This window comes from Pseudophryne corroboree, chromosome 7, assembly GCF_028390025.1.
Source record: "Pseudophryne corroboree isolate aPseCor3 chromosome 7, aPseCor3.hap2, whole genome shotgun sequence".
NCBI classification, from domain to species: Eukaryota; Metazoa; Chordata; class Amphibia; order Anura; family Myobatrachidae; genus Pseudophryne; species Pseudophryne corroboree.
This window is the reverse complement of record NC_086450.1, coordinates 333884411-333909719: the sequence shown is the minus strand read 5'-3', so window position 1 is coordinate 333909719 and position 25309 is coordinate 333884411. Positions and strand designations below refer to the sequence as shown.

The following is a 25309-nucleotide window of genomic DNA, read 5'->3' as shown; positions in this document are numbered from 1 at the left end:
TTTGTGCCTCCTGTGGCACCTTGGGATCTCAACGTGGTGTTGAGTTTCTTAAAATCACATTGGTTTGAGCCACTAAAAACCGTGGATCTGAAATATCTCACGTGGAAAGTGGTCATGTTATTGGCCTTGGCTTCAGCCAGGCGAGTGTCAGAATTGGCGGCTTTATCATGTAAAAGCCCTTATCTGATTTTCCATATGGATAGGGCAGAATTGAGGACTCGTCCCCAATTTCTCCCTAAGGTGGTGTCAGCGTTTCACCTGAACCAGCCTATTGTGGTGCCTGCGGCTACTAGGGATTTGGAGGACTCCAAGTTGCTAGACGTTGTCAGGGCCCTGAAAATATATGTTTCCAGGACGGCTGGAGTCAGAAAATCTGACTCGCTGTTTATCCTGTATGCACCCAACAAGCTGGGTGCTCCTGCTTCTAAGCAGTCTATTGCTCGCTGGATTTGTAGTACAATTCAGCTTGCACATTCTGTGGCAGGCCTGCCACAGCCAAAATCTGTAAATGCCCATTCCACAAGGAAGGTGGGCTCATCTTGGGCGGCTGCCCGAGGGGTCTCGGCTTTACAACTTTGCCGAGCAGCTACTTGGTCAGGGGCAAACACGTTTGCAAAATTCTACAAATTTGATACCCTGGCTGAGGAGGACCTGGAGTTCTCTCATTCGGTGCTGCAGAGTCATCCGCACTCTCCCGCCCGTTTGGAAGCTTTGGTATAATCCCCATGGTCCTTACGGAGTTCCCAGCATCCACTAGGACGTCAGAGAAAATAAGAATTTACTCACCGGTAATTCTATTTCTCGTAGTCCGTAGTGGATGCTGGGCGCCCATCCCAAGTGCGGATTGTCTGCAATACTTGTAAATAGTTATTGTTAACTAAAGGGTTATTGTTGAGCCATCTGTTGAGAGGCTCAGTTGTTTTCATACTGTCAAACTGGATATAGTATCACGAGTTGTACGGTGTGATTGGTGTGGCTGGTAAGAGTCTTACCCGGGATTCTAAATCCTTCCTTATTATGTCAGCTTGTCCGGGCACAGTGTCCTAACTGAGGCTTGGAGGAGGGTCATAGTGGGAGGAGCCAGTGCACACCAGGTAGTCATAAATCTTTCTAGAGTGCCCAGCCTCCTTCGGAGCCCGCTATTCCCCATGGTCCTTACGGAGTTCCCAGCATCCACTACGGACTACGAGAAATAGAATTACCGGTGAGTAAATTCTTATTTTTTTTTCAGGGAGCATTCCGAGTTCAGCCACCATTTGTCCCTCCATTGGCTTCATGGAACCTATCCTTAGCTCTTTGGTGCTTCAGTTCGCCCCCTTTGACCACTGTGGATTTGTGTTCGCTTACTTGGAAAACCTGTCATTTTGTTGCTAGTGTGTTGGCCCGATGGGTGTCCGACCTGATCACGTTATCTTGTCGCTCTCCCTTTCTCATCTTTCATGCAGATAGGGCTGTTCTCCAGACACAGTTGGGCTATATGCCTAAAGTTGTATCGCGGTTCCACATCAATCAAGAGATTGTGGTACTAACTTTTGATGTTCTGAGCTCTTCCCCAGAGGAAGCTCCTCTGGATGTCATGAGGGCTTTTCGCATTTCTATGAATAGGACCAGAGATCTGCGTAAGTCAGATTCTCTGTTTGTCTTATATAATTTCCACAAGCGGGGCTGGCTGGCCTCCAAACAAACCTAGGCCAGGTGGCTCTAACTTGACTATCCGGTCCCGGTGTCGGTGTCTTTTCATTCTGCTCTGTGGTCTTCTGCCCACACGTCTATTCATTTCTACGCCTTTGATACCTCAGTTCTTAGTGCAGCTCAGGGGCATCCCTGCCCTTAAGGGGACATCTTTTGGACCTCCTAGTATCCCTTTGGTCCCTAGTGGATGAAGAAGAAAAACAGGATTAATGTTCTTGTTAAGTCCTTTTCTTCGAGCCCATAGGGGGCACATGGCGCCTACCCTGATGCACCTGGCTTGCGGGGGTTCATACCTTTTGTACCGGTTTTCTGATCGCTTTCCTGAGGTTGTGTGTCTGCATGTATGCTGGTCTTCCTTCTTCCTCTCCTCCTCCTCGCTCCTGCCGTGGGCTTGCTATCCTAACTGGCTTGCTGGTCGCTGGGAGCAGGGGATATCGGAGAGGGAGTCTGGGACTGCTGGTAAAATTTTTATAACTATTTGGTGCCCTGACTCTAACCTCTCCAGGCTATACCCAGTGTCTCTGTGCCCGCTATGGATTCAAAGAAAAGGATTTAACAGGTAAGAACATAAATCCTGTTTTCCTTCTTCGTCCGTGCATGCAAAACAAAAACATATTTGCTTATTTACTCCTCTCACTTCATAAAGTCCGGTGTGGCCAACAGTTCTCATGTCCCTGAAACATGATTGGCGGGATGTAATAGAGTCCGAGATCGCCAGAATCGCAGGATGCCGGACGATCTTGAAAGTTTTTTTTAAAGGGGCAATCACTTCCAAGGCAACCATGCCTTGTAAGTAATTGCCCCTTTAAAAAAAACGTCAGAGATCAGCTGGCATTCCGCACCTCCGTCAATCTCGGACTCTATTACAACCCTGCAGGATATGTTAAATAAGAGCCGATTTAGTCCATAATGTAAACTGAAAACTATTCCTGATCATTTGTAAACCTCTTCTGAGAAAACAAAAATCAATATTATTTTGGAAGCACAATGATTTCTTCTATGTATCAAGATCATGAAATTCCGTAGGCACACACTCAACATATTTCAATATATTGCTTGAGTCTGTTTTCACTCTGTCAGCACAGGGCAATTGTAGACATTTTTCTATAATCCCTTGAAGGACACCGATTCATTTGGCTAATGGCTCTTAAGTTAATGTCTTGTTTGGTACAAGGTGGCTTCTACCATTAGAAGGAAGGTCGCTCTCTTGGTTCATACTGTTAGCTGTTGCTCTTTTTGTGAAGGATACTTCTGCTTTTTTTGAAAGCAGAGTAGTTGGTCGCTATAGGAACATGTTTGTTGGTCTAATTTTCCAAGCGTAACAAGCTGACTTGCAGTATATTATTACTGGTTGGTTAAGGAATGAAAGAACATGAATGCAGAAGTCATAAACAAATCAATATCTGCCTTCATTAGTACAAATGCATTGCTTTTAGCATCATGTAATTAAATACATGCTAAAGGTCCTTAGCCCCCTGCTTAATAGAACCCTTACTTCAATCATAGTTTGCAATACAGTAATAGAATTTAGCAATCATAGTTCAACTCTTCTAGAACCAGTGCAGATTACTATTGTCTTCTGTATCATAAAGTGAGTTTGAAACAATTATTTTGATTCATCAAATGTTAAATTCATATACAGTACAGCTCTAGCAAGCTGCCTTATCGATAGGACAAGGTAGCTTTCACATTATTTAAAGGTTATGGGATTCAAAATTAAGCAAACAGCCTGTGTACAGTAAAATGTGTAGAGTAAGCTGCTCCCCGTTAGTGTACTCACACCTTACACGCTCACTTTTGATTTTCATTTACAGAGTCGAAGGCTGCTGGAAAATTTAAAGAATTTGAGTTCCATCAAAACTTCGGTACAGTATACACTATAACCTCAATGATCTGTGGGAGATATATGCTATTATGGGGTGGGTCACATACAGTACATGATGTAAATGCTAAATCTGGTTCACACTAATTATGCCACACCAAAGAGGCTACAGTGTTTCTTTACTCATAAAATTGATGATGAGCACAGTAGCGTACTCAAATTAGGGCCTTACCTGTAAGCACCTGTAAAGCTGGGACATGCCTAACTTGTAATTGTCTTGTCTCAAATATAATTGTTTTATTGCCACCTCTACGGGCGTGGGATCTGTTGTTCGTAATTCATTAGCCCTGTGGTTTTTCCAGATAAGATTTTCCACATTTGCAGCACTGTACCTAAAGTTTCCATACAGTAATACTGGCAGTTATTTACACAATACCAAGGCTTCCACCCAGCTTTGCGTACCGATGTGTCCTCCTACGTCTTGCCTCAATACGTCATGCAGCAGGAGATACCTGGCGTGATTAAGCTGACAGGTCCTTTGCAACTCCGTTTGCATCGGGCGTCTATTTTTTGCCAAAAGTGCATCTTATTCGCATCACTGTGCGAATAGGACACACAAGCAGCTTCTGCTGATTAAAATTATATCCAGCATGCCTATATTCTGTGTGCGTCTGCAGCTGTATCTGCATACGAAATGCTACATTACAGTGTAAGGAAAACTCTGTATCATACCATTTTGTATGCATATACAGCCGCAATTGCACACAGACTATAGACATGCCGAATACCATTTTAATCAGCATAAGCTGCTTGTGTGTCCTATTCGCATTAGCAATGCGAAAGACTAATTTTATTGGAAAAAGTTGCACGAAAAGTCGCTCTGTGCTACCAAGTTATGCCGCAACGTTGCGTGACTAGGAGGGCTGTTTAACATACTGGGAGGCTAGATGTATGTGGACACATCTGTACTTGTAGAATAGGAGAGTACAGGGAAAGGTGCACAGTATAGATCTACTATTTGGCAGCAGTCCTTATATTTGTGAAATGTAAAAATGCATTAGCATCTCTATACTCATCTATCTTAGGTTGAGCATGATGAAAGATCGCCAGTTGTGGTATTCAAATTCCTTCATGAAGGTTCAAAATCAGGTTTGAGACTTTACTTATTTTAATATTAAAATACATTTAAAATAAGACCATTATTAATGATTATAACACACAAGGGTTTTCTTGGTTATATAGATTCCACATTGAACTTGAGCACCATTGAGAGGGAGAGTGACGCTATGAATCAATGGGTAAGTACTTCTTTTATAGCTGTGTTGTACTATATATGGTATGGGATTCAGTTTTGTTTGATGCATGAGTTGTAACTATGTCAATGTTATGTGTAGCTTGGAGAACAGCTGGCTATACTTATTCCATCCTGTGGGGTGGACACAGTGGAACTGGAAGATGAAGGCACGTGTGTGCGCTTTAATCCCCTGATGACTTCTGCAGGTAGGTCAATGGCTCGTTCTGTGGAAGTTGTAATCCTTCTACTTTGGTGATGGGGATAATCTCTTTGTTAGAAATAGTGCACCCAAAGGTCTCCTCCATTTTTTACCAAAAATGCATCTTGGTCGCAATGCAATGCGAATAGTACGCACAAGGAGACTGTGCAGATGTATTTGATATATGACACTTGTATAGCCGTGTGCGACCGAGTCTCTGATTCTGTGCACAAAGTGCTACATTGTAGCAGCCGCAGCTTTTTTCCAACACAAGTTCTGTTCTGCTCCGTATACAGACTCGGTCACACACCATATACAAGTGTCGTATATCAAATTCATCAACACAATCTCCTTGTGCGCCCTAGCTACATTGCATTGTGAATAAGATGCATTTTTGCCAAAAAAAAACCCACCCGACAATAGCAGAGTTTCACGGGACCAGGCCGCTCACTCACACGAGGCATCTCGTGCTGCATTGCGCATTGGTTCTAGATGTATGAGGGCACATCTGTAAAACTCGCTGCATGAAATCGCAATGTGACGGGCTGCCAGCGATGCTGATTTAATTGTTGTTTTACTTGGACATTTCCACATAAGCATGCTGGCAGATGAATAAACCTGGAGAGGTCACAGTGACTTGATGACATTTAAGAGCAGTTATGTACAGTAATTTAACAGCTGTAGCAATACAGGTTTAGTTCTGTGATACCACGATACACCCGTAAAATAGGAATAGCCCTTAATACAGGGTCCCCCTACTCCTCACCCATACTACTTCCTTTATAATGTCCAGTAACTCATTATAGCTCCACTTTAGCAGTGCTTTCATGTAACAATATAGCAAAGACTTACGTTTGCCAATAGTTCTAGGCACAACAGCGGAGGACGTCGATCAGTTGGTGGAATGTATACGCTTGAAGACCCCTGCTATTCAGAATACACTGCAGCTGAAAGAAGAGTTCAGACTAGAAGTGGAAAGGATAGCTGGACTGTCCTATATTGTCGACTACAGCTGGGCTGGACTTGGTGTTCTAAGGTACTGTAGGGAAACCATAAACCAGGATCAAACATTCATTATACACGTTTTAATGCAAGAATGTGAAAAAGATGCGGTTAAGTGTCAGTTTACATATATATATATATAGAGAGAGAGAGAGATTGTGTGTGTGTGTGTATACACACACACACACACACACACACACACACACACACACACACACACACACACACACACACACACACGTATAACGTGTGTGTGTGTGTCACTCCAACGAAGCAAAGACAACAAGGCCACCTGTGCTGAATAGCACGAATGTTATCCAATCTACAGTATACCAAGTATTTTGCTTTTGTCCTCTAGCCCATATGTAAGACTGCTGTATCTCTATCTTCCTTAATACCAGTAAGCCTAAATTAAAGTTTGGTGCACACATGTCATTATTTTATTCTACGTGCCAACTTTTTTGCTTTTATATTACAGGTTGAGTATCCCTTATCCAAAATGCTTGGGACCAGAGGTATTTTGGATATGGGATTTTTCCGTATTTTGGAATAATTGCAAACCATAATGAGATATCATGGTGATGGGACCTAAATCTAAGCACGGAATGCATTTATGTTACATATACACCTTATACACACAGCCTGTAGGTAATTTTAGCCAATATTTTTTATAACTTTGTGCATTAAACAAAGTGTGTATACATTCACACAAATCATTTATGTGTCATATACACCTTATACACACAGCCTGAAGGTCATTTAATACAATATTTTTAATAACTTTGTGTATTAAACAAAGTTTGTGTACTTTGAGCCATTATTATTATTATTATTATTATTATTATTATTATTATTATTATTACATTTTATTTATAAGGCGCCACATGTGTTTCGCAGCGCCGTACAAAGGACAGTACAGGGGACAAAACATTGCATTACAGTAAATAAATAACAGAAATAGAGTACAGGTAACAGCATCACACATTCTCAAGACATAGTACAGCTAAGATGTAAGTATTGAGGGAGTGATCATCGTACTACTAGAGGCTGGTGGTCATAGATGAAGATGAGCCTTTACTAGCAGGATAAAAATGGTCGTTGAGTAGGGGAGAGCTGTGAGTGAAATGTGTTGAGACTAGGGCTTAGATAACAAAAGGTTTCACTATCTCACTCTCACTCAAAAAAGTCCGTATTTCGGAATATTCCGTATTTCGGAATATTTGGATATGGGATACTCAACCTGTATAAAGTTGCTGATGTCTAGTAGTTAAATGGCTAAAAAAAAAGTGTTAAATACTTTGTTGTTCTTCACTTCACCTTTTCGTAACAACAAGAAGCAAGGGGAGGTGCTGCCTGACTGTGGCAATTATGGTGATGTTCTGGCCTTATCCTGCCATCCAGGGTGCAAAAGGACCTGGATTCAGGGGCGGAATTACATATGCATTGCACAAGGGACCAAAGGGCCCACTGCTGCCCAGTCCAGTTATGAGTTGTACCCTGGGCTGTTGCCTGATCTTTTTGAGCAAAGTCGGACAAGTGCCCAATAGCAGTGATCAGGGTGGGTCCCACTGCCTGAGTTACCTGCACCTTAGGGAGGCAGGGCTGACATTAAGTGTGTGTTGCTGCCTCAGTCTGCCATCTGAGCCAGACTGATATAAGTCCTGTCATTTGTCAGGGCTGATGATCACAGCCGCATACTGCCAATTTCTCTAACGTCCTAGGGGATACTGGGATGGATTAGTACCATGGGGTATAGATCGGATCCGTTGGAGCCTGGCACTTTAAGAAATGTTCATTGTGTGCTGGCTCTTCCCCTTTATGCCCCTCCACCAGACTCTGTTTAGAAAAATGTGCCCAAGGAGCCGGGTGCATTCTCGGGAGCTCCAGAGAGTTTTCCTCAGAAATGTATTTTAGTTTATTATTTACTGGTAGCACTGGCTGGCACCAGTCTGCCTGCATCGTGGAACTTAGGGGGAAGGACCGAACCAACCTCCTATAGAGTTAATGGTTCGTATCCCTGCTGACAGGACATTAGCTCCTGCGGCACTGTTTCACATGCCCCCAGGGTGTGTGCACACGCCGGCAGCATGCCGCCACCCCTAACAGATGCCGAAAAAGACGCAATGCGGTGAGTACTAACACCGGGGTCCCGGTTAGCGGGTCCCCGGTGACAATGGCGGCATAAGGGAGCGGCAGGCACCAGGTTCCGGCCTGCGGTGTCCGCTGCGGACACCCACACTGGCGCTGAAGTAAAGGGGTTTTTAAAATCCATTTTACATTGTATATGTTTACAGTAAAGCCAGTATAATTATATAGGGACTGCGCACCATTGTGGGGGAAGGGCTTCCCGGAGTGCTGGACCAGCGGCTCAAAGGCGCCATTTTCAGCTGCTGCTGACTTCCATTCTGCATGCAAGCGCTGATCCTCCACAGACCCTGCTGAATCACCAATCGTACTGGTACCAGGGGGTTTTATAGAAAGGGAGCATATAGGTGGCTCTACCACATTCTGCCTTACTAAGGCTCTGAATTATACCCAGCAGAGCACTGCTTTGACTGTGGTATTGTGTGCTGGTCTCATTTCTCTCTGTGTCACTCCATTCAGGTGTCTAGGGTTTCCTGTGTTATTTCACCGTCCTGTGTTTTTCACTGTACTGTGTTATTTCACTAAACTGTGTGTATTTCTACTGAATCAGAATGTCTGGCAAAAGGGCTGTATCCCCCTCATGCAACAAAAAGTTTTCCTCTTCACCGGGGGGGGGATCTCTTTGTACACAGTGTTCTCTACCTTCACAGGGTAATTAGTGTTCAGGAGCCAGAGTGGTTAGAATCATTCAAAGGAATGATTTACTAATATAAATACAGAATTGGCTACTGCCAGACAAGAAAGGCACGCCCTTAAGAAATCCGTGGATGATTTTTTATTCAGGGCTGCTGAACACAGGCAGGCTCCTCAGCCCCCCCTGATGGTCTCTCATAAACGCGCACTCCCACATGTACTCCAATCTGACTCTGATAATGACATGCCAGATTTGGATGAAGGTGAGGTAGACATGGAGGGGAACAATACTCTGACTCAAGGTGTGGAGGCCCTAATTTATTCTATTAGAGAAGTCCTCAACATACCGGATAAGGAGACAGAACCTGAGGAAGAATTGTTTTTTAACATAAAACCAAACTCTTCTGCCACCTTCCCTGTCGCCAAGGAATTAAACTCTCACTCTAAAGAAGCGTGGGTCAATCCTGACAAATTTCAAACCCCTAAACGGTTGCTAAATTCTTTCCCTTTCCCACCTGAGGATAGGAAGGTATGGGAGAACCCCCCATGTGTGGATACCTCAGTGTCCAGGCTGTCACGTAAGATTGTACTGCCTGTACCTGGTGCTATCTCTCTCAAAGACCCTGCTGACCGTAAAATTGAGACTACACTCAATTTATACCACAGTGGGCGTAGCACAAAGGCCCACCATTCCTTGCGGTTGGATTACAAGAGCCATGGAAAAATAATCTGATAATATAATAGAGGGGTTTGACACGCCTACCTCAGGACGAGATCCTGACTCTACTGCATCATATCAAGGATGCTGCTAATTTCGTGAGTGAAGCGGTCAAAGAAATAGGCCTCATTAATGCCCATGCCACAGCAATGACGGTCTCAGCTCGCAGGGCTCTGTGGCTGCGACAATGGACAGCGGATGCTGATTCCAAGAAAAGAGTTGAAAATCGTCCTTTTACAGGGGATGCCTTGTTTGGGGAAGAACTGAACTAGAGTGTCTCTCAAGCAACGGCTGGTATGTCTACCTATTTGCAGTCTGCTGCGCCTCCTGCTAGATGTCCCTATCCTGGGCTCTCTCTGCAGTCCTTTCGTGTGGCCAGATTTAGAGGCAGAGCCAGAGGTGCCTCCAATGCAGCTAGAGGAAATAAGGCAAGTCCCGTAAACCAGCGGCTGCCGGTACTCTGGACCAGGCCTCCGGGTTTTCTCCTCCACTAAGCCCTTGCCCATGTGTGGGCGAAATCCTGCCTGGACCCGTGGGTGAGAGACCTCATATCCCAGGCTTACCGGTTAGAATTTCAAGCACCCCCTCCTCTCAGATTCTTCAGGTCAAGCTTATCAGCTTCACCTGTAGCAAGAGTTACCTTGCACGACGCCATTCAAAAACTTCTACAGACAAAGGTTATTGTTCCAGTACCTCCTCTGTTACACAACGGGATTTTATTCAAGTCTGTTTGTGATACCAAAACCAGGCGGTTCTGTGCCGCCGATCTTGATCCTCAAATCACTGAACCCGTATCTTCAGTTGTTCAAGTTCAAGATGAAATCTCTAAGGGTGGTGGTCTCTGGTCTGGAAGAAGGGGAATTACTGATATCCCTGGATATCAAGGATGCCTATCTACTCACCCCGATATGGCCCCCTCATCAGCCTTATCTCAGATTCGCTGTTCTGGACCACCATTTCCAGTTTCAGGCCTTACCATTTGGTCTCTCCACAGCCGCAAGGGTATTCACAAAAGTCATGGCGGAGAAGATGATGCAACTTCGCATGATGGGAGTCAACATAGTTCCTTACTTGGACGATCTCCTGATAAAGGCGGTGTCCAGGGAGAGTCTGCTGAACAGCATCAGCTTGGCTACTCGCCTTCTTACGGATCATGGTTGGATCCTACATTTACAGAACTCTCACCTGGAACCATCACAAAGGATTCAGTTCCTGGGAATAATACTGGACACTGTGTCTCAGAAGGTGTTCCTCCCCATGGACAAGGCATTGACAATCCACGGTATGGTCCGCTCGGTGCTCAGACCCCGCAGGGTCTCTGTTCACCTTTGCATCTGGCTTTTGGGAAAGATGGTGGCCTCCTACGAGACAATCCAGTACGGCAGGTTCCATGCCCGTCCGTTCCAGCTGGATCTGCTAGACGAGTGGTCAGGGTCTCACCTGCACATGCACCAGAGTATAGCTCTGTCACCAAGACCACATATCTCCCTGTTATGGTGGCTACAAGTTTCTCACCTTGTGGAGGGCCGGAGTTTCAGTACCCAGTCTTGGACTCTACTGACAACGGATGCCAGCCTCCAGGGCTTGGGGGGCAGTGACCCAATGGGCTCAGTTCCAGGGAAGGTGGTCGAGTCTTCGCTCCCGATAAATGTTCTGGAACTCAGGGCAATTTACAGTGCTCTTCTGCAAGCCTCCTATCTTCTACAAAATCAGGCCATACAAGTACAGTCAGACAACACCATGGCTGTGGCGTACATAAACCGTCATGGAGGAACAAGAAGCAGGGCCGCAATGCGAAAGGTGTCACGGATACTTCTCTGGGTGGAAGCCAACGCAAGGGCCATCTCAGCCATATTCATCCCAGGCGTGTACAACTGGGAAGCAGACTTCCTCAGCAGGCACGACCTCCATCCGGGGGAATGGGGACTTCAGCCTCAGGTGTTTCAGCAACTAGTTCACCGGTGGGGCTGTCCAGAGATAGACTGATGGCTTCTTGTCTCAACAAGAACCTACTTTGTTACTGTTCGAGGACAAGGGATCCGCAGCCTGCAGCGGTGGACGCTCTGACGTTGACTTACCAGTTCATATACCTGTTTCCTACAATCCCGCTCATTCCCAGAGTTCTAAAAAGACTCAAAAGGGAAAACATTCAGGCTAATTACCCCGGATTTGCCTCAATGGGCCTGGCATGCAGACCTCCTGACCATGTCTCTGGAGGAGCCCTGGCCTCTACCGCTTCTCAAGTATCTTCTTCAACAAGGCCCATTCGTCTATCCAGACTTACTGCCGCTTCGTCTTGGAGGTTGAAAGGGAGATTCTAGCCAGGAAAGGGCTTCCCTCCAGGGTTATCATGACTATGGTCCAAACCCGGAAGGTTACCACCGAATCTGGAAGAAATATGTTTCGTGGTGTGAGGGTAGAAAATATTCTACTATGGATTTTCAACTTGGCCGTTTTCTGCTCTTCCTGCAAGCAGGCATGGATATGGGCCTACGGTTGGGCTAAGGTTGGGCTCCCTTAAGGTTCAGATTTCGACCCTCTCCATATCCTTCCAGAAGCAATTGGCTGTAATTTCGGAAGTGCAGACATTCCTGGAGGGTGTCCTTTGCATTCAACCACCCTTTGTCCCTCCCACGGCTCCTGGGATCTCAATGTGGTCTTGTCTTTTCTCCAATCGAGGCCTTTCATGTCAGACAAAATGAACTGAGTGAACGCCTCCAAGCAAGGGGTTACAGTAAGAGACTTCTTAACCGTACTACCAGAGAGGTGAGCACGTACGAACGAGATACTTTACTCAAACCCAAACAAAAAACCTTCCGAGAAGAACCAATAAGATTTGTGGGCACTTTCAATGCCCAATGGAAAGGGATTATGAATAGTCTGCAAAAACATTGGCCGATACTTCAGACAGATAGAGACCTATCTCTAGTCTTACCCGTAAAACCCCAAGCGAGTTGGAGAAGATCCAAGAGCATAAAAGATCAACTCGTGCATAGTCATCTGACCAAACCCTTTGACAAGAAGTCTAAATCGATGGGTTCATCACCCTGTGGTAATTGTAAAGCCTGCGCGCACATGGTCCCCACGGAACACTTTTTTGATAAGTTTGGCAAAAAATGGCCAATCTCCCCCAAGATCACATGTACAACTGTGGGAACTGTTTACCAACTAGAATGTCCTTGCCACAAAAAATACGTAGGGAAAACCATCAGACCCTTGAAGGTCAGAATTCTTGAGCATATTGGAAGCATACGTAATGCCAAGAAAGACATCTCCAACTTCAAAACCCTACAACCTGTAGCGCGACACTTCCTCAATTACCACAATAGTGACCCAAAGGGCCTCAAGGCCTTTGGTCTGAAACATATTCAATTGGGGATACGCGGTGGCGATTTAGACCAAGAATTACTACGCTTTGAGACCAAAATGATTTTTCTTCTGGACAGTCTATATCCCAATGGACTCAATGAATCTAACAGCTATATACCTTTTTTGGTATAAATCTCTTTGAGAGTCATTATAAAACCTATTTGGGTGGTTTGAGATCACATATATACATATAACGAATATCACATATATGATTCCAAAGTCGAATTTATTTTTCATCTTGAGTACTCCCTGCTCTAGGTAATTTTTACCATATGTGGTCCGTAACTAGACGAACTGGATATCAAGGGCATCTTTAAGCCGGTTCATATTTATAGATATACATAAGCATTAGCTTTATTATAATTGTCAATCACTTTATATTAAATTCCAGTCACACATTTCATTCACAAGTGACTCACGACATCATTATTACTGGAATATTTGGAACACGGATGTATTCCCTAAATTTTCTGACACAGGTCACATTAGACACTGAGGGGATGTTGATTTTATCCACTCTCTGGCAGTTTATAGTCAGACAAAGAGATATTTATAAAATCAACAATAATTAAATAATATATTCAGGGGGAAAAAAAATGTTTTTCCCTTGCTCCTTCCCCCCCCTCCCCCCTTCCCCCACATTTTCACTAGCATTTGTAGGATTATTTATTCACAATTACACAAGTGTCGCACTTTCTTTCCCCCTCTCCCTCCTCATTTATGATTTTCTACTATGGGGGTCTTAACACACGTTACACTTCCCAATATCCCCATCACTTTATCCCAGGGGTTCACATAACACTCTTTTTCCACGCCAATTTCATTCTTCTATCACCCGTTGGGTTTATAATAATTCAACAAACATGTACCTACCTTTTATTGTGATTCCATATTAGATTCCCAATTGATCATACGCTGTACAATCGGGGTAGTGATCTGGCCCTTGCGGTCCAATATATGTAGAATTAAGTATCATTTTTGCCCATGTGCAATAGTGATTATATATCTGACCAGTATTCATCTTTATCAAACACTGTGTCTATAATATGTATACTAATGTGATGTACGGGAATCATCTCATACAGTAAGAGTTCCAAATACCCACATATGAGTTATAATATATTTAGTATGAAATTTCAAATTTATGAATCCTGATGTATAAATCGATTTATTAAATTCAACAAAGGGTTATGCTACATATCTGATAATAATTCGTGACAATCTTTAAATAAATCTTCATAGATACTTACCGGCCACTGATAACTTCACCAACATTCCTCCATAGTCTCCTCACCATAATAAATATTTTTCTTATATACATTTTTTTTTTTTCTCTTAATTTGCATATGTTTTTATTATTTTTCTAACGGTATAATATTTATTATTACTCACATATATGATTATTATTGCACGAGCCACAGTCTTATAAAATCGAAATCTATAGGGTTTATTAAACCTAGGTAATGGTGATTACTACAAACTGGATGACTGTGTGAGACAGTTTATAAAGAATCTTTCATATAGCCAGAGATTACAGTATTATATATACAGAGTGCAGGGGGATATTGGCGCCGAACCTGAATAGGAATAATAACAACGTGAGCGGGATCACATATGTATAATGTATACACGAACAATTTCACTGCCTGCTATCCATTGGGAGTAATGACAGTATAAAGATCGAAGGATAGATCCCTAAACTTAAATACAGCACATCAAGGACTACAGTATGATTAGAATCATACTGAGGAAGGGGCACTGATAATTAGTAGTACTCGGGAATGCGATGCGGCTACGAGCCGTTACCATGGAAACCGAGGCATTCCGTGATTGGCTGCACGGGTCATGTGACCGCAAATGCAGCATAGCGATTGGTCAATTACCACATGTGATATGTGAAACCACACTGATTGGACACTGAAGACAGCTTAAATAATATGCCAGGAGAGGCATTCTGGTTCAGCCCTGACGAAGCTGTCAGAGTAACGGCGGAACACGCGTGTGGGCAGCGTGTGTCCGCTTTTTGTCTATGTCCTCGCTCTAATATCAATTAAATGTTTAGCCAGTCTAGTTTAATGTGACCAGTCAATTTCATCAGCATTCATGTTATAGCTAATAGATAGATAGGAGATCAAGCTATAGCTTGGCTCAGACAGCACCAGATCAAACAACTAGTGTTCTGCTGCAGTATAATAGATAGATAATGACTGCCTGAATGTAGTAGATATATGTTGTGTACTCAAATAGCAAATCAGCAGTGATATTGAAGGTTGAAAAATAACAAACAGACAGGAATGCAACATTGTTTCATAGTTAATCACTTAGGCTGCCTGGCAGCCATTTAGAGACATATAAGATACAAACTAACCAGTATCAAGTGACTGAGTAATTCAGCACTAACCAGTGCAATAGATATAGGAATATATGAGTAGCAGCTGACAGGCTGTGCCACTTAAGAAAAACTGACACAATTAAAGGGGTATGCCTATATCTCTAGGAGCAGCAAGGTATTTAGCAATGTGCAAAGTATAATACACTAATATCTTGCAACTTATATATTTAAAGAGGGATGTATGTATAAAATGAAAACATTCCCCTCCTCGATTTAGATATATTTATTCCCTTACTATTAAAAGTGTCATCCTCAATTGAAGTATTAGTATCCTATATAATTGATGAATACCTAGTATATAGACAGTGATGAAGTCCTATTAAAGCTATAAGTGCACCCCTGTACTGTATTCTATCAAGTATTGCCTATAAGTTTAATAGTGAGGCAATTATCCACCTCCAACAAGTGAACACAACATGATTCTAAAACATAGATGCCTCATGTGAATACAGGGAACTGTATCGGAATCTTATTAAAGCTATAAGTATACCTCTGAACTACAAGCTATTAAGCATTGCTCATGAGTACAACAAGCACATAAGCACCAACTAGCATACTGAGTGCTAACTCTCAGGCAGAGGAATAATATCTGCATGCTTTATACACACTACGTATTACTGGTGAATTATAACAGATAAGCATAATCCGATATGAGAATGAATGTGATTGAACAAGATCTACATATTTGACATCATAGAAAATTATTGAGATCAGAGGAAACATATTGATTTTCCTGCCTTCAATTCATGATTGGCACAATGTAGATATCTGTACAAAATAATATATATATTAGTGTTATTAGATCAATAGTTATAAACGCAAATATAAGAGGGAGATAACTTTGACACTATATATATTAATAACTAGTCACATATATATATATTTAGACTAGATGTTGATAAAAATTATCAGACTGGTGTACGATCAAGAGCAACGATAGATATTAGGACATAGGAACAAATACGCGGACACACTTTTTAATCTTTAATCACATTCTTTATTTTCATTTGCACTGAGTATATGTTGTATATGTCTTGATTTTAACCTCTATGTTTCGTCCATACTCATATGTTTGTGTGTTAGTTATTGTCACACTTTTTTTAAATAAACACCAATAAAAGTTATATTTTAAGAAAAATTTCTGACGGATGTGACAACCAGGTCATTCCCCTCTTTGTGCATCGACAATACAGCCTTTTTCTCTCTCCCTATATCTTTTCTCCAATCGGACTGGTTTGAACCTTTACACAGGGTGGAATTGAAATATCTTACTTGGAAGACTCATGTTACTGGCTTTGGCCTCGCCGAGGCACGTGTCAGAATGGGGGCCTTATCCTGTAAGAGCCCTTATTTGATTTTTCACGAAGCTAGGGCGGAGCTCAGTACTTGCCCACAGTTTTTGGCGAAAGTGATATTGGCTTTTCACATTAATCAACCGATAGTGGTTCCGGTACTGTCTGACACTTCGATTGCTCCAAAGTCCTTGGACGTCGTTCGGGCTTTGAGGATTTACGTCAAGAGGTCAGCTCGTCATAGGAAGTCTGACTCGCTTTTTGGTCATTATGAAGCTACCAAAATTGAATGTCCTGCTTCTAAGCAGTCCATTGCTCGGTGGCTCAGATTGACCTTTCAACATGCCTACTCTTCTGCAGCATTACCACTGCCAGGTTCTATTCAGGCCCACTCCACTAGGTCGGTGGGTTCTTCCTGTGCGGCTGCCCATGGCGTCTCGGCCTTACAGTTCCGAATGGCTACTTGGTCAGGTTCGAACACGTTCGTAAAGTTCTATAAGTTCAATACCTTGGCCGGTGAAGACCTTCAGTTTGGTCAGGCGGTTTTGCAGGGGTCTCGGCACTCTCCCACCTGTTCTAGGAGCTTTGGGACTTCCCCATGGTACTAATCCATCCCAGTATCCCCTAGGACGTTAGGGAAAATAGAAATTTAATACCTACCGGTAATTCCTTTTCTCGTAGTCCGTAGGGGATACTGGGCGTCCGCCTCAGTGCTTCGTGTTTCCTGCTTACCTGGTTGTAAGTTCTTGGTTGGGTCTGCTGTTGCTGTCCCTATTGCTGTTTGAGTTAGCGTTGCTATCCTTTTGGTTTGGTTAGTGTGGCTATTCTTTGTTCTGGTTAGCGCGGCTATCCTTTTCTGTTGTTATGTGTTGGTTGGTTTGTTACCTCACCACTATTGTTATATGTTTTCCTTCTCTCAAAGTATGTCCGTCTCCTCAGGTACAGTTTTTCTAGACTGAGTTTGGTGGAGGGGCAAAGAGGGGAGGACCCAGCACACACTGAACATTTCTTAAAGTGCAAGGCTCCAATGGACCCGATCTATACCCCATTGTACTAATCCATCCCAGTATCCCCTAAGGACTACGAGAAAAGGAATTGCTGGTAGGTATTAAATTCCTAGTAATTCACAGGCGGTACATTTTTTCTGATTCACATCTGTATGTGAATTAAATTCAGCTCACATGCAGTGATGTGCGGTGGGGTGAGGTAGAGCCTTTCCTGCCATATTAACGTTTGTTCCAGAGTTTTGAGTGTGTAAATATATGACAAATACAAAGAATATGTTTGAAATATCTTCTTTGCATTATTCTAATAATTTTTATAGCCAAAACTGTGGAGTAAAAAGTCTATGGCAGGTGAGGCAGTGTCTCCCCTGCCAATCTTTTCTGCACATCTCTGATCAAAACTCACCTGGTGCTAGCCAGTGCCTCCTGATCCATTTACCTCACCGCACGTCCCTGGCTCACAGTCATTGTAACTGCCAGTGTCAGAACCTGCTTGACAGAGTGCAGAACTAAATAAAGCACAGGGGACTGGGTGTCCTCTCACATACAGAGAGGCCGCTGTGTTCCCATCCCCGCCCCTGTTCTCTGCATCACGCAGTACTGTGTGTGGGTGGTCTTTAGTATGCCGAATGTCGGGATCCCGGCGCACATTATACCGGCGCTGGAATCCCGACACCCGGCATACCGACAGCTATTCTCCCTCGTGGGGGTCCACGACCCCCCTGGAGGGAGAATAAAATAGTGTGGCGCGCGTAGCGAGCCCGCAAGGGGCTCCTTAGCGCTCGTCACGCTGTCGGTATGCCGGCGGTCGGGCTCCCGGCGCCGGTATGCTGGTCGCCGGGAGCCCGAGCGCCGGCATACCGTACTACACCCCTGTGTGTAATGAAAAAGCAGTTTCATTGTAAATTGGATTAATTGTACCAAAAAAAGCATTTGATGTCTTTCTTGTTGAACAGTATTCTATAGGACTATTTTTTAGATGACTGCCCATGTGTTGTGGTACAATCCTGGTGAAGGGGATGGCCTAGCATTGACTATCTCTACAGTTCCTTTTGCCCTATTAAAAAAGCCCTATATATGGGTGTTAACCTTTTTTTCTGTCTCTTAGCGTAATGGCTAAAGGCAAACAAGATGTTACGGTATATAAGATGCTAGTGCATACCTTGACATGACTTCTTTTATTCAGTGTGTGAGATCGGTGTTTGGATTGAAAGCTAGCCTGGTTCTGTTCTTATTTATGTTACTGGGAATAGTTTTTTTTTTTTTTTTTTGGAGTGGTGGCTTTTCTTGTTATTACATCTAATTTATTGTATGTATATTTTTCTAGTATACGGTTGGGGGACACTGGATAGAATAAGGTACAGAGGGGCAGATGTATTAAGCCTGGAGAAGTGATAAAGCAGTGATAATTGCAAGGTGATAATGCACCAGCCAATCAGCTCCAATATGTAAATTTACAGTTAGGAGCTGATTGGCTGGTGCATTATCACCTTCCATTTATCACTGCTTTATCACTTCTCCAGGCTTAATACATCTGCCCCAGAGTGAGGTGACAGGAGCTTTGGCACTATGAATGTACCAGCAAAAGCACCAGCTCCTCCCTGTTATATACCCTTATCGGCTGTTTGCCTGTTCTCTAGCTGCCTGTGATAGCCACTTTGCTTTATTCCATTTTATGTTATTTTATTCTTTCTTACTACTTTATTTCATTGTGGGTTCACTACCTTCCTCCATTATTCCTATCAGCCCACTTTTATGTTCCTGGACAAAAAATGTGCAATGTATTTCTTTTCTTTTCTTACAAGTGTTCCTCCCCGCAGGTATGAGCATGTGAGTGAGGAACTGGATGTTGGCAAACGAGAAGCAGAACGTGAGAAGATTAATGCTTCCCTGCTGAAGAAGCTAAATGAATTGGAGTCCGATCTCTCATTCTCTTCCGGTATTGGTTATGCACCTTTACGTAGAAACCAGCGTGGTTCATCTTTCTGAAACATTAAACCATTAGTCCCCCTGATTATTTGAACCTAGTCTCCCCTTTCTTGAACCACCATTCAGCCTAATTATAGGTAGATGTCATTAGCACATGGGTGCCTGATATGACATTTTTAATTTTTTATGGGAAGTGAAGACTGGTGAAAGATGTAAGCGTTTCATTTTAGTGACTCATTAAAAACAATTAGCACACTGCAAAAGAATTAATTGCATGACCCAAAAGCATGTTAATATGTGACAAAATAGTTAGACAGGCCTATTTGACGAAGAAACACTTCTGTAATAAAGAAACAATGTTTACCTAAATTCTGAGCTGTGTGTGTGTGTGTGTGTGTGTGTGTGTGTGTGTGTGTGTAGCTATAGATGACCGGCCTGCTCCACTTCTGTTCTCAGTTTGAGGAGCTGCAGAATATGCAGAGGGGGCCCTACTCTCCAAACAGCTTACTATATATAAATCTGTCCTCACTGGGGCATGCAGTTTTTTCTTTCCAAGATTTTCCAGTTTGATCCATGTAAACTTAAGATGTTAGTAAATATGAATGAAAATATGAGGAAACCTATAGGCCCCAAAGAGCATTTTCTAGATATTTCATTATTTTGTTTTTCAAGGACCAGTAGGCTTGGCAGAGACCAAAATATTCTGTTTTACCTATTTTAGTCGTTTGGTGAATAATGGAAATCCATGTCTGTAGTAGGTCTGTTGTTCTAATACAAAATGAAATATATATTTTTAGGTATTTTGTTGTTTTTTTTTCTTTGCTGTAGGGCCTGAGTTTGGAGCTGAGAAAAACTGCATTTACATTGGTATGGCAACTGAAGACTTGGATGTCTCTGAGTTGGTAGAAACCATTGCAACGATGGGCCGAGACATAGAGGAAAACACAAAGGTACCTATTCGCAATTTAGTGTCATTGGTCTGTCTTTGCTTATTGACGTGCTGGTCCTGGCAGGGAGACCTGTATGTGCACAAAGGTCTACCTGCCCCCTGGCTAGTGCAATGGCAGGGAACCCCTGACATTATCATTATACATCTTCCACACACAAATATTACCCAAAAAGCATTGGCTGTGTCAGAGTGAAGGGCACATCTTATATTAATAGACTTGGCATGCCTTCTATCTGATGTCACTTGTCATCCAAATTGAATCTTATAGCAACTGTGCGTGGACAGTAAAGAAAAATAATAATCACCTTTTCTATTCTACTGTATATCTAAATTGTTATGTCATGTGCCTACCTTGCTCAGATGTGCCCATTTTTAGGTAAGGTGCACTGCTGTTTCCTCCCTTCAGAAAAAAAACTAATTGCCTAGCTGGTAAAAGTGTATTATTTGGATGCATTTTAATTTTTATAGTAAAGTGTATTTTTAGGTGCACCCTGAATGCTGTAATAATACGATTTTGGTTACCTGCTAAATCGATTTCACTGATGCCCAGCTAATGTGTAAGAGAATCCGAACGGTAAATGTCCCTAGATCTGTCTACATAAATTTGGTAAGCTCCCACAACATAAAAGTACACCAGACACGTCTGTGAATTACTGGAACCCTGAAAAGATAGGACAATAATCTCCATAATTTTGAACTTTCGGAGGGAAAGAGTGGGTGGTCCAGAAAAATCAGGACTAGAGACCTGTGATATAAGGCACTCCGTTCTGAAACATGGCAGGCTAAAGAAATAGCCAATAGAAAACTTTTTTCCATGTAAGCCATTTGAGGTCAACCTGTATGAAATCAGGTCAGCAGAATCCTGAGATGAGCAGGATTCCAAAGGCTCAAAAAGAGAATGTTGCAGATAACCCAGAGGACCAAGAGCAACTCCCAGGGCTCAGATGGAGGCACAAACGAGGGTTAGATGTGGATGACCTCCTGAAGAAAAATCTGAATAGCTGATATAGTAGCCAAGCGTCTCTGAAAATAAACAACATGTGCAGAAACCTGGACTTGCAGGATGGCCACATCCAAGCCTGTCTGCAAGAAAGACAAAATCTTTCAAATATGGACAATCTCAGGCTTAAGCTTCTGCCTAGCACACCAGGAGAAGTAGAATATCCAAACTCTGTAGTACGCCGAGGTAACGTCTGTTTTTGCACACAGAGCATGGTACTGATCACAATGTCTGAAAAACCTCTGGCCCTCAGCAGGACTGTCTCAACAGCCACCCTCTAAAAGCCAGATGCTCCAGGTCCAGGGGGAGGCACGGTCCTTGATAAAGAAGGTTGTGTGAGATCGGCGTACAACGCTTTGTAAGGCCAAGCCGGTTCTACCAGTATGAGGGTGCTGACATCCTGTTTCACCTAGCACACCACCTGAGGAAGAAGTGATATCAGGGGGAAGATCAGAAGAAATGCCCCCAGATCCTGAGTCCTGGAACAGTAACAGGGCGTTTTGGTGAGGCTATCAGGTCCACAAATAAAACGGTCATTCAGTTGATTGAAAATCTCTTGGTGAAGAAGAGCATTTAAACCTCCTAACAGCTGAGATAGTTAACCGCCCAGTTGTCAACCCCCGGAATGTAAACCGCTGACAGGGTTGGAAGAAACCATTCTGCTGACCTGACTTGGCGTCTCTTTGTGCAACCATGATGATTTTTGGGTTAGGGATGGAATCCCGGCGGCCAGGGTCCAGGAGGTCAGAATACAGACACTGGGATCCCAGCTGCCAAAATGCTGCCAGCGGGGAGAGCCACAGGTTCTATTTCCACTCTATAGTTGTCATGGACACCCACGAGTGGGAATAGCCCTGGTGCCTCTTCCGACATTCTCGGCGGTCGGGATCCCAGCGTCTGTATTCTGACTTCCGGGATATTGACTACATCCCATGATTTATGTAGGCAAAGGCCATCGCGTTGTCTGAGCAGATTTTGACTGAAAGACCCTTGGTTGTTGCCCGATATTCTAGAATGTTTATTGGAAGAAGAGATACTCTTTCCGACCAACATCCTTGAAAAGTCGCCTCCTGAGTGGCTGCCCCGGTGGTGAGGATAACCCGCTGATTGACCAGGAGGTAATTCAAGCCACCACAGAAAATAGTGACATGCCTTTAGCAACAAAATCATCCAAGACTTGATCTGAATGGGAGAGTCATTCTACTTGGCCAAGAGTTCCGCCTGGAAGACAAGCGAATGAAACTGGGTGAACTCCACCATGTTGAAAGTGGATACCATCCTAGGATTCACATGCACTAATGTCTGTAGCAACACAGTCTTGCACCGTAGAAGAAAAACTCATTGAATCTGGGTGTCTAACAGGGCTCCCAAGTGCACCAGCTGCTAAGTTTGTTTCAAACTGGACTTGCACCATTTAATAAGGGATTGAAACCGCTGAATTGTTAGAGAGATGTTTTTGCAGAGTGACCTCTGACTGGGCTGCCAGAAGATCAGGTACGGAATTATCTAGCCCCTTGAAGCTATAGGGTAGCCGCCATCACAGACATCGCTTTGGTGAACACTTTAGGAGCTGTTATCAACACGAAGGACAAGGCCCAAAACTGGAAGTTGTCCGAGAAGACCGCAAATCTCAGACACCACTGGTGTTCCACCAAATTAGAATATGCATATAAGCATCCTTGACATCCAGGGATGCAAGAAAATCCCAGGGACTACAGAATGATCACAGAGACTCCATTTTGAATTTGGGCCCTGGGTATAAATATTCAGGGATTTTTAAGTTGTGTTGTCTGGGGAAAAAACATCTGGTTTTCCTACGAGGAAGAGGTTTTAATAGAAACTGTTACCTCTTTGATGTAGAGGGGTATGGGAAATAACTTCTAAATCCAGAAGGGACTTGAGACACGCTGGCAGCGCTCCTGCTAAGAATAGATCGTAAAGTAGACTGGTGGTGAAAAATCGACAGGGAGGAAGCTCTTTGAAGGAAAGGACATTAGCTCCAACTCACCACGGTCTGAACTCAAGATAGGACATTGTCTCCCACAATTCCTCTCAGAACAAGTGCAGATGGCCCTTCCATCAAGGGGCCACCTATCATGTGGTTTGCTTTTCAGCAGGCTAAGGGGTAGGCTTTGGTACCTGTCCATTGTTGCTTTCCACCATGGAAGGAGGAAACGTGACCACAAAGGAAGGCTGGAGCCTGAGACAACTTTGGGAACAAAAAGGACCAGAATGGAAGAACCTTTGCCTTGCAGGCTGTGAATGGTAGGAATGGCAACTTAGAAGTGGCTCTGGAAGTGATAAACTTACCCAGTTCAGGGTCACAAAAGATCCCACCATTGAAGGAGAGAGATTAACGCCTTTTTAGATTCGTGTCAGGGGGCCCTTTTGGTCACCACTGCTGAAGCTAAAGTCCACGCTGAAAGAATGCTGGAGTCCATAGACAACTCTACTAAATAGTCTGCCGCCTCCATGACATTTTCCACCATTACAGCAGATCAGGCGTACAAGAAGAAAGAGCCACATTACATTGAGTGAGTCAGCCCATCTCTCCAAAGCTTTGGAAACCCAAGCTGCTGCTAATGCAGATATCATGGATACGCCATGAAACTTCTAGTTTCCTGTCTGAAGCATCTTTCAGGGAGGCCACTTTAAGTGGTAACTTTAGCCAATCGAGCTAAGTGTTTCTTTTGTGAAATAGAAAGTCTGCCTGTACCAATACCAAACCTGAAAGATGAGGTAAGGTGGCAGATCCAACTATAACCTGCCCATGGCGTGGGAGAGGAGACCAGGCACCTTGAGGCAAGAAGAAAAGATTTGTCTTAATGGTACACAAAAATAAAGAATAATAATTACACACATTAAAACATAGAAAATATTAACACTTGAAAGTGAGATGGAGAAGAAAGGAATGTGGGAATTAAAAACCACACTCTATCAATATGTGTTTGCAATGTTATATGTAATAATCTTTGGTACCAATGATTGCTGTATATATCCGGCCAGCTCTATTTAACCAGTGAGTGTTGAGGTGTTCTAATTTAGGACTATACACTAATGCTCATTATACAATAAATATCTTAATACATCCAATGATATAATTTCGCATTGTAATTATATGGGGTAATACGGGATCCGGTCAGATTCCGGCCGTTCCGGGTTCCCGGCAGTCGGAATAACGACACCGGAATCCTGACACTGCATGGAATCCAGACAAAGATCAAATTGATGGTGCCCGAAAGAAGAACTGCAGGGACTCCACACTGGTAAGCTCTGGGTGTGTTAGGTTTAGCCAGTGGGGGGATGGTTAGGTTTAGGCTGCGAGTAAATAGGTTTAGGTGTTAGGGCTAGTTTACATACCACCTTGGTATCCGGATCATCGGGCTGCACCCACTCTGTGGAATGCCCTACCACGCACAATAAGACTCTCCTCTAGTCTCCAAACCATCAAGCGTTCCCTGAAAACTCACCTCTTTAGGCAAGCGTATCAAATTCCAGAACCGCCCACATAACTTTCATAAACCTTCCTATCAAATTGCATCCACTCTGTACAGTCCACACATATCCTCACATGTCTTCTCATTCTATGCAATAGATAGTCATATGTACACAAGGAAAGTTGCTATTTCCCTATAGATTGTAAGCTTGCGAGCAGGGCCTTCCTACCTCTATGACTTATCACCCAGTTTGTTATTGTTATTTCAAATTGTAAAGCGCAACGGAATTTGCTGCGCTATATAAGAAACTGTTAATAAATAAAATAAATAAATTGGGATGCCGCTAACTGTATTCTGACTGCCGGGATCCCGATACTATCCTTGTAATACCAGCTAACAGCATAGTAATTACTGAGGTATTCTTGCTTCATC

The 25309-nt window shown here is 43.3% G+C and overlaps 1 protein-coding gene across 3 annotated transcripts in view; it reads left to right on the top strand.

Annotated features, from left to right (window-relative positions):
- PDXDC1 (pyridoxal dependent decarboxylase domain containing 1) overlaps positions 1 to 25309 on the top strand; it is a 409736-nt gene that overhangs the window by 377009 nt on the left and 7418 nt on the right. For all 3 annotated transcript variants that reach the window (XM_063934357.1, XM_063934356.1, XM_063934355.1), the window contains 7 exons: positions 3507 to 3557; positions 4600 to 4663; positions 4757 to 4812; positions 4909 to 5014; positions 5872 to 6043; positions 19383 to 19501; positions 20320 to 20441. In XM_063934357.1, the coding sequence (XP_063790427.1) occupies positions 3507 to 3557; positions 4600 to 4663; positions 4757 to 4812; positions 4909 to 5014; positions 5872 to 6043; positions 19383 to 19501; positions 20320 to 20441 (690 nt within the window). The remainder of the gene's footprint in view (positions 1 to 3506; positions 3558 to 4599; positions 4664 to 4756; positions 4813 to 4908; positions 5015 to 5871; positions 6044 to 19382; positions 19502 to 20319; positions 20442 to 25309) is intronic.